General features: G+C 49.2%; 1 protein-coding gene across 1 annotated transcript in view; it reads right to left on the bottom strand.

Moving 5' to 3' along the window:
- The window catches only part of Csmd2 (CUB and Sushi multiple domains 2), a 561,027-nt gene that overhangs the window by 206,218 nt on the left and 334,029 nt on the right, over window positions 1-20,780 (bottom strand). Inside the window, exon 13 of the mRNA XM_051172054.1 lies at window positions 10,504-10,686. Within this exon, the coding sequence (XP_051028011.1) occupies window positions 10,504-10,686 (183 nt within the window). The remainder of the gene's footprint in view (window positions 1-10,503; window positions 10,687-20,780) is intronic.

The raw sequence follows: 20,780 nt of genomic DNA, 5'->3' as shown, positions 1-20,780 counted from the left end.
TCCCGTGTCCTCAGCAACGGCTGCTCATAAGTTTATCTCATCCCGACGGAGTCCACAGCCACCTGTGCCCAGCCTTCAAGAATGCTGAGTGACTCTCAGAGCCTCCTATCATTGTCACATGGAGAGGTGCCAGCTGGCCTTTTGGGCCAGGTCCTTCTAGAGTTTGCTTTAGTTTCTATAATCCTGGGAAGTCAGCCCCAGGATCAGCTGAGGAGAAAAAAACATACCAATTTATCAGTTATCCCCTGAACTCAGAGGACTTCCAGAAAGGGAGTGGCTACATCTCCAAGCGCTTGAATGGTGCTGTAAGCCCAGGCTCCTGTGGCTTTGAGGCCTTTGCATCGGTTCTCAGCCCTAAGTGCTGGCTCTGTCAGAGTCTGACGTATTTCCTAAGGCAGTTGGAGCAGGACACCCTCATGAGGTCTAGAGACAGCCACATGCAGTCCTGCCTCAGGCCGCCGTCCACTGAAGACTTGGGGAGAACATGAATGGCCATTTAGCATGATCGTATGAAAGGGTACTGACCTCCCCACCCCCGAGAGGTCACACAGAGGCACACACAGCCTGAGGGGTCAGTTCATAAAGAAGGTGAGGGCTAGCAGCCCTGTTCTGGAAACCCCCTTCCTTGACTGCCCCACAAGATGACCATTGTACGTAAGAGCTGGAGGGTCAGTCAACCATAAACCCAAGGCTCCTAGAGAAAGGAACCTTCCTGAGCGCCACAGAGCCTGAAGGAACCCACAACCAAGAGTGCTGCACTGGTGTCCCAGGCTGATGACAGATTCTCTAAGGAGCTCAAAGAATGGGGGAGAGGGCGCAGGGAGGGTCCTAGCGAGCTTCAAACTCCAGTTCCAATACGGCATCTGGGAATAACAGATGCCAGTCTGAGAAGCGTGGCATCTGCCTCCACCGCTTCCTGAGTCAGATGTGGGAGAGCTCAGGGAAGCGGTGAAGGCACACCCAGATCTCTGGGCACTTTACAGAGAGAAGGCAGCCTGCTGCCTTGATGTCAGAGGGCGGAAGTGACAGTGCTGTCCTAATGCCGCACCAGTGCAGGTGACTGTGCGCGGCTAGACGCCCACAGCCTAGTCAGTTTTCCCCAGCCTCTGCTGCGTTCAGACGCTCCTTCTTAAAAGCCCAGACCAATATTTGGACTCAGCCACAATCTCAGTTTAGTTCTGGACAGATTCTGCGTTTGGAACGGCCTGAGAATTTTCACTGTGCCACGATCTTCCAAGAAGACTTTGGGGAAGCTGCTAACTAGAACAGTTCCTGTGGCAATTTGTGACCACATTTATCATTGTAGTAATGTGGAGATCACTCTGTCAACCTGGAAGACTGTGGGGGAACTATCCCCTCCATCCTCCCACCGCAAACACAACACTCAGTGCATAGAGACCTTCCCACAGCCATTCTACACTTAAACAAAATGAAAGCTGAAAAATCACTAGAAGATATGAGGTCCAAGCTGCGTCCATACATCCTAGGAAATCATGACCAGTATGGCAGCTGGAGCCTGGCTCAACCCAATGTCTGACCATAATACATGACTTCATGTGACAAGGGGCCACACTTCATGTGCTGTCATCTCGTCGTGGGACCAAACATCCCAGAAAATTCAGAAAAATCTCTAGGCTGCAGCCATCGAGTATGTGTTCCACGTTTCTGGTTCAGAAGTATTTCAATCACTTAGGGACATTCTAGAATTTGTAATTCCCAGGCCCAGCGAACTGGAAACTTCTGAAAATGAGGCCAGGCATTTTGCATTTTTGAAATGTCCATGAGTGATGTTAATGATGAGCTGGGTTCGGGGTCTGTTTTAGATAGAGCAGAGTCAACCAAGACGTCACCTTAACCCACAAAGTATTTGTTTAAACAACAACAACAACAGTAGTGTGTGTAGTGAGCGCTAAGTAGGATCCACACTGGCCTGGTGCTTCCTCCTGGGACACTGTAATAGAATGCATGCAGGGAGCATCCACCATGAGCTTTTGCCTCTCTGCCTCTGGCCAGCTCCAACACTTCATACCAATATTCCACAGATCTAATTTTTATCTCCAGATCCTAAGCCAAGCTTAGTTAGGCCAGACAACACATTGACTAGAATATTCCATTACTACCAGCCAGTGGCTGAGGTATGGTATGGTCCCTGAGTCAGCATCTGGTGGACTCGTGGGGAGCACAGCTTACCCATAGGCCCATTCACTGTCCTTCTTCCTAATGCTTATGTCCCAGCCAGTGCCGGGTCTTCTAAGCTGGTTCTTGACTTCTTCTCTAGTTTTTGCTCTCAGAAATGCACTTTTCTATCACTGTGGCCCCTGCCTGGTAGATGGATACAGGTTGTAGGGGAAAACTGTATTACCCAGAGGCCTCCTCTCCCCATGCCTATTCCAACACCAAGATAACAAGTGATTATGGGACCTACCCTGGGCTGGCTGGTCTGAGAATGTTTACTCCTTCCTTGTACACAATGTCAATGCTGATGTGAGCCAGCTCTTTACCCAGAGTCAGTTCTCTCAGCCCTGGACTTTCTCAGCTGGGCCTTGCCTTATCCAGGTTGACCTCAAGGCACCGTGATGCTTCACATCCATGACCATCATGCCCCTTCCTGTCACCGCCACAGGGTCTCAGGGGGCCCACCTGCAGAACAGGCCATTTCCACTCGGCGCATCACCGCAAAGCCAGGCCACAGGTTCTCAGTGGTCAAGCTATTGAGGATGAGGCTAGAGGGAGAGGTACCCTGGAACTTCCCAAGTTCCTGGCTTATGTCATTGGGTCCCCTGTGGTCAGTGGGACCTTTGATGGAAGCCTGGAGCACCGAGGACATTTCTTCAAGTTCAGGAAGCTGGCATAGGTCTCAGGCGGCTCCTGGCCCAACACAGAGGTTCTCAGGGGTGTTGTTCTCCACATAGAGCCTGACAGTGTCAGATCTTGGCCCATCCCAACCCTGGCTCTGAGCATTTGAAACAGTCGATTTCCGAGGGCTCTGGCTATCGCGATCCTATTCTCCGGGCCAAAGGAAAGGATGTTTGAAATTGGAAAATTTGGGATCGTGGTGTTACAAGGAATGCCAGGTGCCAGCTATAGTTTGTTAGGAACGAAGGAGGACAGACTTCACCTGGGCATGGTGCATGGTGCAGAGGTGGGCAGGGGGGTGAAAAAAAAAAACAAAAAAACACCTGCCAGTGAGAAGACAGCTAAGGAGCCAGGGCTGTGGTCTCTATGTAGCACACGACAGAGATGTTATATTTAGACAGATGCAAGTAGAGGAAGCAAAAGACACACCAGTGTCTAGGTGTGAAGCCGCGCATTAGGGAAGCGTCTATTTTCTTCGAGTTAATTTATAGTTTAACAGGAGCGCACATGCAAAATCCCAATAGGCTTTTATTTTTATTCTGACAAAGTGATTCTAAAATTAATCCTGAACAACAAACAGATGAGAATAACAATGACTATTCTGAAAGAGAAAATAATTAAGGGAGGAGGGAGTCGCTCTTAGCTGTGCTAGATATTACAACGTATTATAAAACAACAATTAAAATTATTCAGTACCAGGGCCGAGACAGACACAGAGCAAGAGAACAAAGGGTGACGCAGGAAAAGAGACTTAGCTACATTTGAGGATCCAGAGTGTGATAAGACAATCTATTTCCCCCAGATCACAAGGGAGGAGAATTACTTTAAAATGATGTTGGAAGACTGCCTAAGAGTTTGGACACTATTATATATTCATCCAAATAAACTCCAGATGGATTAACAAATTACAGCTTAAAAATCAAATCACTGACAAATAACTAAAAATAGAGCAAACTGTCTCTCGGATTCATGACAGAATGACAACTTTGTCAGCTTTAGAAAGAAACCACAAATATTGAGGGATCTGTCTACATGGAAATGTAAAAACAACTTTACAACACAAAATAGCAAAACACAAAAATAATGAATATAAGATTGGTAAAGTGTGTGTGTGTGCATGTGTGTGTGTGTGTGTGCGTGCGTGTACGCATGTGCCACGTGGGGCTTCTGTCCACACAACAGAATGAGCACCTTCCTACTGGAAAGGAAAATTCAAGCCCCATGGACCTGCATGTGAGGACCCAGGGCTGGATCCATGACTGATACTCTCGTGCAAATGGACATTCTAGGACCCCCTGACACCCCTTTTGGATCTCCTGCTCCAAAAGGGGGTCCAAGGCTCTAGCCAGACTTTATTACCACTGTACTCCACTGTCCCTCACTCATATGTGCCTACAATCACTCTAGGAAACACTGCAGAGCCAAGCACTCAAGTTCAATACAGGAAAGCAAATGTGTGCTTATGTGTGCATAGATATACATGTGTGTGCATGTGCATATGTACAGATATGTGCTTATGCATGCTAGTATGTGCATGTGTATATGTACAGATGCATGTTTATGTGTGTCTTGTGTGCACATAGGTATGTGCTTATTTGTGCATGAACTCACACAATGCTTGTGTTTGTATGAAAATGCTCATGGAACACCTCCCTCTCGCACAGGCCTATGTATGTCCTATGGGCCTTTTGAGAACCCACTACTCCCACACAGGTATCTCCTTTTCCATCACAGCCCCAATTCTGCCCTGCTTTCTCAGGTCAAGTCTTTGAACAGGGACACTGTCCAGTCAATTGACCATTGCGGGCCGCTCAGCATCTGTGATGCCATTTGCTACACATAAATCAGTAAATGAGACTCAGATAGACGCAAACCTAAACATGCCTGCCACACCAAGGCATCTTGTTGAAAAAAATATCTGGCCCATAGGGACAACATCAGTTCACATGATTGTGTCTGTCTTCTACGGAGAGAGTTTCCAGGGTCAAGCCATGTGCCCCTCACTCCTGGGTTCACAGCCCTTACCAGACCCTTGGGAAATTCCCAGCAATCAACTGTTGCATGTTTTAGGGGTACATTCAATATATACTCATTAAATTCTCACATTTGGAAAGGCCACACAAATATAGAGATCTAATGAAGCTGTCAAAGGTGACAAGCTATGTCATATGTCATCTATGGGAAGAACGTCACAGAGTTGTTCTCTCTGGAAAAGTGAAGGCAGATGGAAGGAGGCACACTTCTTGGCAGGAAGACCACATGCCTAGCAATCTTAGGCTAATAGACGTTACTACTGACATTACAAATAGGTATAACATATGAGGAAAGTTACTCAATCGTATATATTTATAGAGAGTTAGAAAAAAAATGCTCATCTACTGGCCTGGTCACTTGACTTCTGAAAATTTATCCTTGGAAAATAAGGAGAGGGAAGCCATATGCATGAAGACTTTCATTATATTCTCATTTAACATAATTGAATGTAAGTGGTCGCATGAGTATTGGCCCATTCGCTAGACCGAATATTCTACTGGTTTTAGAAAATGCAAGCATGCAAGACATGTAGCCACCTAGTAAGGTATGCAACACTGTGTGGACTTTGACACATACCAGACAAAATGGTATGCCCAATGCGATTGAGACCACGAGAAAGATGTGAACAGATGGCAAGGACAGATAACCTTCAGTGGACAAAAAGGATGGGTCGATGTGAGAAACTGCTTTTCACTTAGGAGAGGGAGAGGGAGAACATTTTATGTAAATTTTGAAAATTGTATTTAAGCCATCCTATTTACATAAGCTTTAAAAATTCTAGAATATACCAAAATCTTGTATTGGGTATTGTCCCCTGAGCTGTGGGTGGGTCTGGATATAGAGCTGTAGCATGTGGCATGGGCACAGGTCACCCTTGAGCCGGAGCAGGGTACTCCCACAGGGGTCACCCCCCCAAGGGTACTCCTGTTTAGAATGTGACTGGGAAAAGACAGTCCCTGGTGCCACTGAGTTTGTACATAGAGAGCTGGTTCAGGAAGTGAAGATAGATAGAGAGGTAATGGGCAGAGGGAACAAGAAGTGGAGGTGAGGAATCAGGTCCCTAACAGGAGTATGTGCTGTTCCCCTCAGGCCATGGACCCTCCCTTCACAGATGTGCTGCACCCCTAAGAACTGTGTTTATGTCCTGGGGAAACCAGCTTCCACATTCAAGCCTAGTACCTTATCTTAAATGTTCTTTCTTTGCCCCTACTTCTCAGTCATGTCCTCAGATTCTGGGGATCTGGTGCGGTGGAAAACAAACGGGACTTGGGAGAGGAAATGTGGTTTCTGACTGCTGCTCTGTCAATGAATGCCTCGGGTTCTCTCCCACCATGTGATGGCTGCACAGCCTCTGAGCTAGTGCCTTTGTCCCTGAACTTGGTTTTTTGGTCTATAGTCAGAGGGAAGAAATGCTCTGTGAACATTGTAGGGAAGACTCACATCTCCCCAGTGACACGAGACATGTAGAGACCACCAGCCTCTTCCCTCCCTGCCACGCATTCTCTCACCACCATGACGATTCAAAACTAAGTTACCCTAGGGCATGGCTCTTTGTCTTGATTTCCACCAAGGAATTGTCTGCCAGTGTCTGCAGATGTTTTTGGCTGTCCCAGCTGGTGCGTGGAGTGCACGGTGTTGGTGCTCAGGGTGGTAGAGGGCAAAGATGTTGGCTAAACCAATCTACAAGACCTGACATGTCTCCAGGACAAAGTTATCAACATTACAGAGACTGAAAAAATCCGGAGTAACTAAAACTTTGAACAGATGGAAAGGCAGCTTCCTGATGGCCCTATGATGCAGTCCAGTCCTATCTCCAGCATGGAGAAAAGGACAGGCAGATACCAGGAGAGGATTATTTCTCATAGCAACCCTATAGGGAGGCACCTTTCTCCCCTGTCTTCAAAGCCAAGCTCAATGCCAGCATCCTCTGTGGGCATCTTCCCCAAGCACCCAAGGGTTCAAGACTTTACTGTTGATGCATATTTTGAATTGCATACATTCCAGGAGGCCCCACCTCCTCACTTCAGCCATGCACCCTATACATTAAGACCAGAGCAATTAAGGGCTCATACTTTCTTATGGGCTTCATGAGAAGGGAGAGGAGAGCTGAGTTCTGTGTGCTCCTGGCCAGGCTCTGGTGAGAGCTGTTGGGCAAGTTCTTGGAAAGCGGCTGCTAATGGACTGATAATTGGTTTCCTGCCTTCTTTATGAAGTGTGAAGTGCTCTGCTGAGCCTGTCAACAAAGCATCAAGGACTATGCACACCACCCTCCCACTTCCTTCCCACTATCTCTCTGGAAAGGCAGTGAATACCTCCTGAAGATGTGTTGAAGAGGCTCTGCAATCTCCCTGAAAGATGAGGCTAAAAACAAGCAGAGCACGGTAAGGCAGATGAGCTCCCTTTCCAGGGCTCTGTCCTTAGGACAGCTGTGGTGAGCAAACTCTGAGCAAACTCTATCTACACTAGAACAGCTCTGAAGCCCTATACACAGGCACTTGGCAAACAACCGACATGCTGACTGGATGGAGAGTGCTTCTACTCTGGGCTGATATGGAGCAGTGGTCCTTGGAGAGGTGGACTGGCTAAGGAGGACAGGAGAGCGAGAGGGAAGGAACTGGCTCCGTGTGCTTAGCTGGAGCACTTCAACGTGAGAAGCATCATCCTGCCGCGACCCTGATGAGGAAAGCTGCCTGCTGAGGTCATCCCAGAAAGCTGGTGGTGGCTCAGAAACCAGCGAGTGATGCCAAAACTTCTGCTCACCACAGAAAAAGCTGGGCAACACGAAGGTGGAGTGGATGTGTGCGGGTTTGGCAGGACAGCTTCCAAGGAAGGAGCTGTTTTGAAGGACATGTTTCCACAGCAGTATAGTGCAGCGCTTCACACTTCTTTGAACAACCATTCTAAGACATTTTAGCCATCACAAGGATTTCCCTGGTCCTCTTCTAACTCCTATGAAAGAGAGAGCAGCATTGTCTGGCTAAGTGCTGTATTGATGTTTACTGTGTCTAATGTGGGGGTGACTCTCCAGATGAGCCGCCTTTTGCCAGAAGTGCTTTGGTGCGTGTGTGTATAAGAAACACTCTACGATGCAGACAGGCAGCCCCACCGTTTTATATTTTTATGGACATTTACAGACGCTGTCCCCTTTCTATTGATCAGAAACTATGGTGTGCCTTTGATCTAGAGTTGGGAGCCGAAGCATTACGCAGTCAAAGTGTGACCTGTGCTGCGATGGTCCGGTTTGGGACCAGTTTGCAAGCACTCACCGCGGAAAGTGTGGGGGCCTCTCTTGTTACAGTTTTCTTTGGCTATTAATATGATCCCAGAGACGCAGCCACTGGGGAGTGAGAGTGCGGGGGGGGGGGGGGGCCCACTCTGTGAAGTCAGTGACTTCCTGGAGAGGAAATGCCCAGGCGGTGGCAGGGAAGCTCAGCGAGGGGCAAGAATTGGGCCTCTAGACTTGGAGTCTTGAGTAATCTCATCACCATTCTTTCAGTACCAGGACCATGACCTCCCTGAGAGCAAAGCCAGGACCTATGGAGGCATGAGCTGAGAGGCTGGGGATTTGGCAGAGAACAGACATATGGCAGCCCCTTCTCCCGTGATGCACAAAGAGGGGATTGCTCTATGGTGTCAAGTGTAGGGTGAGCTGATTCTGCCTGCCTTCCTCCAGTCAAGCCAACCTTGCTGGGACTCAAGGACTCAAGGGACTTCTACACTCAAGCAGACACACTGCCCATTGTTGGAGATACCTGAAGATACATACTGTCCTCTTGCATCCCAGAACTTTCCAGGTAGCATCTCCTGTCAGCTGCCAGAGGGCCTACCTGGTAGTTCTTATTAACAAGTCCTGGTCCTTCATCCTTGCTCCAAACCTGAGAGCACAGGCTAGACCTACTGTTGCCAGTATAGCCCAGTCTTCCTCCTCTTAGCTACTTGTGAACAGAGTTCAGCACGCTGCTTCTGGAGAGGAAGGCCTGCTCTAAGGCCTTCTCTGAGGCTCTTAGAGAAGATTCTAGAAAAAATGTTCCAGAACTTATTCCTCAGAAGCGCAGGGTCTCGTATCTTCCTGGAGGCCTCTGGTGGTTACCACTACCCTCGCTCAAGTTGCAATCTCTTTGCTAGCCATATATTTTTTTTTTTTTTGGATTGTGGGGCCTGGGAGCTCAGTTTCCCCATAAGTACACCTCCTTCCAACTTTGATCATCCCAGGTTTCTGCCCATAAATCTCACCTTCCTCCAGTGTTCACTGATTCATTTTTATCAAGATGGACCTCAAAAACTAAGCTCCATGCTGCCTAGGGAAAATCCTACAGTCTGGGCCTTGCCTTCTTAGCTTAGTTAGGCCCTCCAGCTAGCAGCAACATGGCCTGTTCTGTTTCCCTCTGCCCAGCTTGGCTCTGTTGTGCTGGCGAGCCTTTGGTTGCTTACTCTGAGCTGCACTGGCTACCCCTGATCCTCTCATCCCATAATTCTTAGTACTCCATGGGCCAACACTGGCAGACAATGTTTCCAACCTATATCTGGCAACAGAGCTGGGCAGATATCATGCAGTTTGATTTTTTTCCCTCACTAAGAGTTATTCCATGTGGAGCTAAGAGTGATTTGATCTTTAACCCTTTGAAGACTTTTTACATAAACTTATCAGCCATAGAAGATGCTTTGTCAGACGAAGTGTTTATTTTTAGCTCGAGCAGTACAATCCCTGTGGCATGACCCAACTCACTCAGCCACTCTCGTCACAGGGATGTCGACTGTCTCCTAGGTTCTCCCACCCCCGTCCTCCCCAAAGACTCTCAGTCTGCGGCATACAGAATTCAGAGGCCCTGAGTTGTCCACTAAGGTGGGCAGAGGATCAGAAGGTCAGGCAGAGCGCCCTTCCCAGAGAACTGAAGGAGAGAGCCAGAACAGTTGAGTGTCGAGAGCTAGGAGGAGAAGAGGTGACAGCCCAGAGAAGCTAGAACCTCAGAATTCCTGCTACCAACTGTGTCTGGCTTCCCTTTGTCACCAACAGCCCCTCACACCTAGAATCTCACTGTGATTGATGGCTTTCTGATGCTTGGGATGCTGGGAGGTATGTCCAACACATACAAGAAGAAAGATGAAACAGACAAGTCCATTCTTCTCCCCCCAAAAGATCAGCCCTGCAAAGAGCTGGAGCCCTCCTCCCTCCCTAACGCCACACGAGAGGCAGAGATCTTGGGAAACATATCCCTCAAGCCCTCTCAGATCCCCATAGCACTCCGAGGCTGGTACAGCGTCTACCAACTCAGAGACATCCTGCCTACCCCACATTAGCATGGTGTCGCAGTGGTGACAAGAATACGGAGAGATGTCTTGGTCTGACCTTCGTGGGTCATGGTCAGCAGGCTCTACCTTGCATTTAAGGGTCATTGTTGATGGTCATACTGTGTCAAAGGAGGTCTCCAAAGGGCAAGGGCTGTAGTCTACATTAGATGTTGGGAACCCAGACAGCCACCTTTCTAGGAGCAAGAGAAATCACCCCAGATGGAGCTGTGGGTACCCACTGTAGGTTTTCAAGGACAGGGCCTTAGCTAGGGATCCAGCCTGCCTTTCTGGAGAGCCCATCAGTGGCCACCCCTGCTCACTTACACACACAGCCTGGCTTCTTAGCTGACCACTGGTTATTCTTTTGGCACGTGATTGATTTCTGCCCCACCAGCTCAAAGGCAGGCTGGCATTCAAACTTGAGCGTGTCACCATGGCGAAAGCGAGAGCCTTCTCTCCGGCCATAGGCAGGGATGCCAGGGTCTCCGCAACTGCCCTGTTCGATCTCTGAAAGACAAGAAGACAGAAGAGACAAAAAAGGTGACTTTGCGTCTGTCCCAGCAGTACATGATCACATGATCCGCATTTCATGCGCTCTGTTGCCCTCCTACAATGAATCAGGGCATGGGGGCTCATAAGTGCTGTGGAGCAGTGACCTAGGACAAAAGGCCCTTCCGTTATCACATACCTGCGACTCCGTGTCCACTTACTGTATCTCAGCTACTTTGATATTTTCATTCATGAAAGGTGGGTCCTACCACTTTCAGATGTGAAATTTCCCTTGCAGGCTCATGTGTTTGAATTCTTGGGAGTCCCTATTTGGTAGTACTGTTTTGGGGGGTGGGCGGGCTGAAGAACTTCTGGGACAGTAACCTAGTTAAAGTTAACAGAAGTGGTTGCTGAGAGGGAGCCTTGAGGGACATCGCTTCTGATTCTATTTGGCCCGAGCTCTTAGCCTCTTGCTCTGTCAAGATATGAGCTAGCTGTATCTCAAGCTCCGGGCCCATGGATGGAGCCCGATCAAGGTTAGGCACTCTCCTCATGACGTAATCCAACAAGATAAGCCTTCTGTCCTTTAATTGTATTCTGTCACAGACCTATTCAAGGAGCTACTATGTCCCAACATTTGGAGACATCCTGCCTGAGTTGCGCTTTGCATCTGACTGTGAACACTGCTGGAGAGATTTTAAGAATCATCCGCCTGAGCAGGGACAGCAAGCGAGCAAGCACAGGCAAGAAGTGGCGGCCCTGTGCAGCCTGTCCTCCTTGCAGACCAGAGTAAGTGGGAATCAATACTGGCTGCCTTCTGACACAGAAGCACTTTCAAGATTTTTTTTTTTTTTCTTGTCGATTCAATTTGAGACAGTAGCAGATAATAAAGAGAAACAAACGGTGTATTAAGTACACTTAAAGTTTGCTTGAGCCAATTGGTGAGTCATCCTCAGGAGTGGGGCTGACACAGCATGGCATCATGGGAGTCAGCCAGGACCCAGGCGTTTCAGGTAAGGTCCTGGCTGCATCTTTAGAGGTCCTTGGGTTGCCCTTTGCCCTGCTCTGTGTGGTGGTGCTGGGGGGGAGGGGGTTGGTGGGGGGAGCTCCATCTTGGGAGAAAGATGGCCTACTAGGAGACAGGAAGTCATTGAGAAGGTGTCAGGTGGTGAAAGGAGCCGATGAGAGACCTGTGGGCTGGGGGAGCAGGGCCTGGAGTCACTGAGGAAGTGGTGGGTAACTTTCCAGGATTCCTAGGCTAAAGGGACCCCGCCTTTTCAGTGGATGTCATGATGGGTGGTCAGTAGCCAAGGTTTCCAGAAGTCACTGTGTGATTCTGCAAAATCCTTCTTGTTAAGAGCTGTTTCTCTGAGCTGATCAGATCAATTGCATTTGCATAGGCTCCTGAGTGTCACAGTCACATTATCCCCCAAGCCAGGTCCTCTTGCTGTCTGGGGAGAGCAGGCAGAACTTGTGCACGCGTGCGTGCGTGCGTGCGTGCGTGCGTGCGTGCGTGTGTGTGTGTGTGTGTGTGTGTGTGTGTGTTCCAAGTCAAACTCCAGGGATTCTGGAATGTAGAGATGTGATCAGTATGACCATGTGCAAGCACCTAGGAATCTTCAGTATAAGTCAGCTCACCTTGTGTGTCTCCTGCCTCATCCTACACACACACACACACACACACACACACACACACACACACACACACACAGGCTGAACTTACATTCAGGCTCCTTTGCCGCATCTGGCTTTGTGAATGCTAAGGGACAGTGTTTAGGCCACACTGAAGCAGTCCAAGGGAGTGAGAGCTTGCTTCAGACCCCAGAGCTCCAATAATACAAAGAACATGAAAAAGGACCCCACATGACAAAGCGATCTGAGAAAATAAGCAGCAGAACCCACCTTCTCTCTATGTCCCTCAATGTGCTCTCTGTGATGCAAGAACTGTCAGGGCAGTGACAGTAAACATGACCCGGTCTTTGAAGACAGAGCCCACATTTAAGACCTCCCTAGAGAGGTCTCGCCATACAAGATATACAAGGCTTGACTGGCTCAAGAGAGCATATGTTTGGGGGTGGGGGGGTGCTCTTCTCAGCCCCCACTGTGTTGCCAAATCTCTCTGCACATAACCACACCTGCCTAGTTTCTCCCTATCGGCCAAGGCGGTGGCAGGCATACAGTAAGCACCGGCTGTGTTCTGGGGCCTGGGCCAGACACTGGAGGTGTAAACAGTGTCTGTCCACTTGGGGCATCCAGAGGAGGGGACATGACATGGGGTCTCAGGCTGGAAATAGGGTGCAGAGAACCAGGCACACAAAGCGTTAAGTGCCTCAAGGGCTCAGTAAGGCAGATTCTTTCATTGTAATTTATTCTGATGGCGGCTCAATCATAAAGCAATATAGTGTTCTTTTAAAAAAGCAGATCGTGATGATCAAATGTAACATTTAAAATCGATACTGATGCCAACCTTGCACTTGGATGGCTTGCCTGCTCCTTTTACCCTTGTCCTGTTATCTTAGCTTGTCTTCTTCAATTGAAACACTCATTTAAAAAAAAGCCATGACTTTTGAATGCTAATCTTGATTTTCAAAAAAATATCGTCTTAAATGGCATTTATCCTACAATTTGAGTTTGGGGCCCCGCTCTCTCAAGCTGTGAGCCCAGCCCTGGGTCAGAGAAAGCTATTTGGAGAAGGCGCTTTCTGTCCTGAGGCCTAAGACCACAGAGGAGGCAGCAGTAAAAGGCCTGGCAGCGAGATGGAGAGGCAGGGCTCCCTGGAGGGAAGAAGCCAGGCTAGGCCCCAGATGCAGGATTGTATGGTCTCTAATACACCCGTGACCAAAACTATAGAGTCGTTATTGTCACTTATGGAAGTACTGACTTACACACTGACTCCAGCCAGTGGCCACAGAGAGTGTTTTATAAATTAACTCATGTCCCCCTCATAGTGTCTCTAATGGAAGATACTCTTTTCTCTGATTTTAAGGGGGAAGAAACAGGCATATAAGACTGCACAAAGCCACAGGCCTCAGAAGTGGCAGATCTGAGACCCAGAGACAGTGGCCTGCCTCCAGGGTCCTCACTTCTTGAGCACCTGCCCTTTGCAAGTTCTTTAAGCACTTTCTGCAAGGTCACAGAGATGAGGCTGGGAACGGTTCTGATGGGCAGGGCCAGCCCGTGAAAGGGCGTGTAGGATCTACGTGCCAGGCTGGACTTCAGGTGGTCAGTAATGGGAGCTGATAACAGATCCTACTTTACCTGGCAGGAGGGTATCCTACACAGGGTCCAGGCAAAGGGGATGGAGCGAACCAGGAAGAGGTGAAGGACATAGAGTAGGAAGAAGCCATGGGCTGAACCATGGACAAGGATGCAGAAGTAAGGAAGGGGCCATGGTCTACCATACCTCCAGGTCTGGCCTGGCCACGAGGGTGTGATCCACTCAGACGAGGGCGCAGGAGACAGGAGACTGCATGAAGAGTCTCAGGGGTATGCTGAGCTTTAAAACAGCCACCAAGAAACAGTTAGCTCAGTCTCAAGTTTAGGTCGGGAAGTATAAAATCTGAAGATGTAACTCATACAGGAGCTAGAAGTATGAGACCAACCAAGCCAGGTGAGAAGACATGTCGCCCCAGAATGGGACACGATGGACATGGTTTGGGGGGAGTTGTAGTGGAGTAGACTACAGCCCAAAGGTGAGTGTGGTCCACAGAGCTTGGAGGAGGATGAGCCGAGGAGATCAATAGACAGAGAACTTAAAGATGGGGCAGAAAGCAGAGGACTAAAAGGAGGCCACTGCTGATGCTATGAAGGACAGTATCGTGAGAGTCAGTGCCCAATGGGAAGGGAGGAAGGCCCATTGCCGATGCTGTGCAAACAGTGTCATGAGAGCCAGCACCCAATGGGAAACGAGAATGGCTTGTCGCTGACTTTCTGAGGAACAGTATCATGAGAGCCAGCACCCAGTGGGAGGAAAGATGGCACCACGGCAGGAGCGGAGAACTTTCAAAGAAAGCATTTCTAGACAGAGAGGAAACAGAGGAAGGGTTAGGTCATAACTCTTAGGTAACCACCATTGGATGGCGGTTACAATAGTCTAGATATGGAATGAGTCTGGCCATAGTTACACTTCTGGGAAGAACAAGAGGAAATGGGGATGCTGATGGAGATGGAATGGGTCAGAGGCTACGGAGACATGACGAAGGGCAGCTGGAGGCTCCAGAGGGAGAAGCAGCAGAGACCCTCTGCCTGCAGGCCAGCCAGCCTTAGTGACCAGGGCAGAGACACACCTTAGCAACAGGCGTGAACAAGGACAGGGCGGCAGTGGGTTTTCAGGTACACAGCAGGAGATCAAAGTCTTTAGTAAGAGTGAGGCATTACTCACAGGAAGCAAGAATGGATTCTGACAAGACGTTTTGGAGCGGCCACTCTAGAGAACAGGAGACAGAAGCTCAGTGGACAGCCACACTCCTGTGGCCTTCTAAGGATGGAGCCTACTCTCTTGCATGGACAGCACCTGAAAGCACTGCCGCCTGCCTTGCTCACACAGACACGAAAGGCAATGGTGGAACTGATTGTGAGTTGGATCTGAGGCTTCTGCTACCACTGTGGCTGAGTGGTAGCCGGGGTTAGCGTTTCCCCCCCGCCCCCCCCATCTTCTTGGGCTTTTCGATTTATGATACTAAATGGGCATCTTCTTTTATGACAGGGGTAGAGGGTAAGGATAGAAAGAAGGCGGGCAGGAGCTAAGGGGGGAGATGGCAAAGCCAAGGCAAAGATAGCCAGTGGGAGCAAGGGGACCAACAAGAGAAAGAGCCAAAGGGTAAAGGACCCCAGAGCAGCTTGCGTGACCAGCAAGGCCAGAGGATAAGGTTCACCTCTGGAAGGAAGTGAGATCGAGATCTGAGAGCCAAAGAGACAGCAAGACTTGGAGTAAAGAGAGACGGAGGTAGCAGTGATGCTGAGGAAGCAGGGGACTGGAGGCTGGGTGACGTTCAAGGAGCAAGCCATGTGGGAGGAGGGAGGGACGAGGAGCTCATGACCCTTCTTCAATGTGGTGCTTACCAAGTGTGAGGGAAGGAGCTGTTGGCCCAGAGGAGGTGGACGATGGTGATGTCAACCTCAAGGAAGACGGGTGCAAGGAAGCATTTGCAAAGAGGGCCAGGTATAGAGGGATGGGCTCACTGAAACACTCAGATCTGGGGTGGAGCAATAAGGAATCAGACAAGGAGGGGTTGATAACTGGGGAGCTAGTTTCAAGAAGGGGGAGGGAGCTGGAGGCTGGTTTCCATCCTAGGCCTTCTCCTCAAGTGCCTTGCTCAACTGGGAACATAAAAACGGAGGCTCCACTTGCTGACAGAACTTCCTATGGCCCCTCTGCCTAGAGGAAAGGCCCCCTCTGGCCAGATACCAACCATGGCTGATGTCAGCACCCAGAATTACAAATAGATAAATGCAATTTTGACCTGGAGAAAAAAAAATCAGTCTTGTAATTTTCCTATCATCTGGTTTAACCCAATTTCACTCTGTAAGTATGTGCATCCCGCCACCCCCCCCCCGCCCCGATCCTTTGGCCCACCAGAAGCAAGCCAGGAGGCCTCAGATGTGGCATGTAAGATGTCTCAGCATTCCGTGGGGACTGGCCTTGCCTCATTTGCTTTCCCCCTGCTGGGTTGTTTTAGCCCTATCATCTGTGTTAGATACTCAGGTTTCTCCTCGTCTTCTCTGGCTTTTCAATTTCTCATAGTAAATTGGAATCCTCTTTTATGACAATGTCTGCACAGAAGGGCTCATATCGTGTGTCTCTATATATTCTGAGCCCTTTGATGTGCTCTGAGAAGAAATACCCGGAGGGAGCTGGGGTGGGGGTTGGGGTGCCCAGCCTGGACTGCTCTCTGTTACCCTTCCAGAGAGTGTTGTTATGTCTGCTTACTTCTTCATGGTGTCTCAACCCAAGCTAGAACCTCCTCTCGTGCTTTTCAGACAAGACGCTTTGTGCAGACCACACTTAGATGTCACCCACCCTCTTTCTCTGTCTGCATACTGTTCTTTTCCTTTGAGGTGCCAGGTACCCCTTGTAGCCACTCATCTATGCATTCAAGAAGTATTCTACTGGTTGCTGTCCTAGACACTGGCGATAAAACAGTGCTATAAAAAAAAAAAAAAAAAAAAAAAGGATCAATATTACCCACCTGGCATCTACCACCTTGTTAGCTTAGTTCCCAACCTGACAACCTTCTTTTTATCTTCATGGTCTCCTTGCCTCTTGTCGCCCCACCCCTGGAGTTAAGTCCTGTGAAAGCCAACAAGCTTGGGTATCATGGACCTCTGTATACCTAGCACTCTGCCGGAAGTACAGAAGATGTTTGGTGCAATGCGCAACATAGACCGTATGCTTAATGCGTGGATGCTGCACCAAATGCCAGGTGCGGTAGGCACTGAGGATCTGGAGCTGCCTGACCTCTGACCCCTGTGCTAGGAGCACTCACAGCCAGATATGTGTGGGGAGGCTTCCTGTAGACTCTCCCCTCCCCTCTTGCTCCAACAGGACCCCTCTCAGCTGCTCTTCTAAGTAGCCTGACATCCTGTTTCCCTAATTCTTCTGTCTCAATTCAGGCCTCATAACTTCCCAGTCTGGATGGCAGTAGCTGGCTGGTGGCTCTCTGCCTCTCTTCTCTATGCCACATTCTTTGATGTGGTACAAGATCATTGAAAACTTATTCTTAGGTCATATGGTCTCCTGCTCAGTTTTTCCACAGCTACCTAAAGTCTTCAAGCTAAGCCTCTACTTCTGCATATGTGGGGCTCTTGTCTCCCCTCTACCCTGGGTCTCATCTTTGGCCAGCACCCACCTTGGAATTTGCATGCAGGGAAACAAGGTGATTTGTGGGGAGGTGACATAGTCTCATGATGGCTGTGGGGCCACAGCATCTTGGACCTGAATCCTGGCTTTTGATACTATGTAGTAGGCCTGGATCACATTGTTATTTAAAAAAAAAAATGTGTGTGTTTGTGTGGGAATATGCATGCCACGGCACATGCGTGGAAGTCACAGGACAAGCTCGGGTGGTGGTCCTCTCTTTTCACCTTGTTTGAAACAGTCTCTTTGTCCACTTCATACATCTTCTAAAAAAATATTTTGTTTATGCCTCCCATCTTGGCACAGAAATGCTTGGATCATAGACATGTGCTACTGTGTCCAGCTTTGCGTGGGTTCTGGGGATTTGAACTCAGGTCACAATGCTTGCAAGACAAGCGCTTTAGCCACCGAACCATCTAACTTCCCCCCACGCTGCCAATTCTATCTGACCTTTAGTTTTTTGTTTTGCATAACATGGAGCTTGTAATAACAGCTCTAATGACCAGGGTCACTGTGTGGGCTAAACAAGCTTATGTGTGTATGAGTTGATGGCCAAGATGCCTGGAACATGGCTCAGATCCAGCAACGAGGTGGCACTTCCTCATTGTTATCATGGTCTCTGTTGTTTGCGAGCCCTGCCAGCTCGCCCACGCAGGAACTGGGCACCTGCTGTCTGCTCTTTCTAAAACGGATACCCGAGGCTTGCCATCCAGACAGAACCATCTTCCAGTGTCAGTCCAAGTACATCCGATCTGGGCCTGCTTAGACTCATTGGGCCAACTCAGGAGCTCCTTTTGTGCCCTGCTGCCCCAGTGACCCACACTTCTGGTGTTATATTTGGCTCCGGTCATTATTTAACGTCTCGGAGATCCAGGCAGCATCTCTGAAATGCAGGCATCCTGCTTCCGATGGGGCCAGGGTCCAGAGGGGCATCACTAAGTGATGGAAAGAGGAGCTTGGGGGATACCAGGTAACATGTAAGGGTACCTGCCCTGAGAATAGCAGGTGAGAAACTGCGGGTCACACATCTAACGTCTGGTGACATCAGGACCAATGAGGCCCTAAAGGGAGTGAAGTTGATCCTACTGGGCCATTACCCTTGGCTTCTTTTTAAGCCTGGGCTGACGCTGCCTCTTTCAGGAAGTACTCCAGGGCCCATCTCCAGTTACATGCCAGAGAAGGAGACATGAGCCTTGCCCTCAGAGGCAGTCTTGGCATCTTCTCCCTACTCACTCTCAAACCCAATTCTGGCAGAGATTTGAAATTTAAAAGTGCTGTGTGTGTGTGTGTGTGTGTGTGTAAAATGCATGAATATGTATCTTCATGCGTGTGCATGTGGGTATGCATGTATATGGTCCTGTGCATGCCCTTGTGTGCAGGTGTGCATGTGTGAGCACTTGTGTGTAGGCCAGAGTGTGATACCAGGTGTCTTCTGCAACTATTAACCAACATATTTTCTGAGACAGGGTCTCTTACTGAACCTGAAGCTTGCTGGTTCAACAAGGCTAGCTGGGGGGCAGGGACCCACCTGTCTCTGCCTCCTCAGTGTTAGGAGAATAGATGTTCATCTACACTGCTGTGCCCACGTTTTACATGGTGCTGGGTATCCTAGCTCAGCTCCTCATTACTGGATGGCAGCACCTGTCTAGTGAGCCATGCCCTCAGCCTCCCAGCCTTCCAACAAGCCATCTTTCCCAACCTATATATTCCTTCTCTCAGGCGGCTCTGACACCTCCTTTTCTGGGTCCTTTAAGGTAGTCTCAGCCTCTGACATTGGGGGTCCCCTAAGAACTTCTCCTCACTTCCCCGGTGCTCTCAAGCAGAGTCAGAGGCCACGTCTTTTGATTCCCCATCTCCTAACACTGACTCCATGCTTGTGAAATCAGACTACAAACTGGGTGATGGCAGAGATAGCCCTCTTGCCACGCCCCCCCCCCCCCCCCCAGTGTCCCGAATAGTGTCTCTAACACATCATAAGGTCTTAGGGACATGAGTCACAGATGATCTCATTTCTGTCACAATTCCCTAGGCTGTTGGGCATCCTTCCTGGATGATCCTCGCCTCTCTGCACCTCCATCTGCCCAGGAGCGGGGGTCCCATGCATCCTCCTCCCCTGGGTCAGCCTCTTAGATCGAGCATCAGGCTGCCAGATTCCAGACTGCAGTGAGGATGCAAAGAGACATCCAGACTGATGGGAGAACTTGTTAGCGAGTTGTGTGTAATTTTATAATGTTTCTGGTAAGTGCTAATTGCCTGTTCCTTAAATATTTCTGGTTCTACTGGGAAGCAAAGCAATCGCAACTGTGAATGCGTTTCCCACAGCTGGCGCCCCCATGGAGGGAAACCATGTTTTAAGGCTCAGAGGGCTCCCGTATTGACAGATCCTGAGCCCTCCTCCCATACTCAAGCTGGAACGATGACAAGCAGAGCAGGAAGAGTTTCTAGGAGAAAATGGCCCAGTTTTCCTACTAGGGCTTAAGCTTAATGGTGGAAGAGAAATTCCTTCTTCTCGTGTTGTGTGTGCATGTGTTGGACATGCATGTGTGCGAGTGTGGAGGGCAGAAGTCCGTCTCTAGAGTTGCTTCGTCTTGCTTTTTTTTTTCTTTAAGATTTATTTATTTATTATGTATACAGCATTCTGCCTGTAGGCTAATAGAGAGTACCAGATTTCATTATAGATAGTTGTGAGCCACTATGTGGTTGCTGGGAATTGAACTCATGACCTTTGGAAGAGCAGTCAGTGCTCTTAACCTCTGAGCCATCTCTCCAGCCCTCATTTTGCTTTTTGAGGTGGGGTCTTTTCCCTTTTGCTTGGGCTGTGTTGATTGTGCTAGGCTGCCTGATCAGCAAGTCCTGGGGAAACACCCGTTTCTTCCTTCCTAGCTTTGGTATTACAACTGGGCACCACCATACCTGCCTCTTTCATGTGGGGTTCTGGGGACCAAATTTAGGTCCTCATGCTTGTCCAGAAAATATGTTACTGCCTCAGCTGTCTCTCCAGGCCTGGCTTAGGGTGGAACTCTTAATGTGGGGGAGGCTACAGAACTGCCTGCCTGCCCCAGAGTAGCAATGCTGCCCTCAGGGATGGGCCAAAGGGGTCAGTTATGTCCAGAAGGAGCAGTAGAAATGATAGATGTAGTCCCTGTATTCATATGCCTGCTGACATCCCTTCAGGGCATCCACATCAGGCCAGCCTTCCCATGCCTTTGCCATGTTATCTGTGCAGCGTGGGATTTCCATGAAGCTGGAGGCAGTG

The sequence above is a fragment of the Acomys russatus genome, chromosome 29 (genome assembly GCF_903995435.1).
Source record: "Acomys russatus chromosome 29, mAcoRus1.1, whole genome shotgun sequence".
Lineage (NCBI taxonomy): Eukaryota > Metazoa > Chordata > Mammalia > Rodentia > Muridae > Acomys > Acomys russatus.
This window is presented reverse-complemented; position numbering and strand designations above follow the sequence as displayed.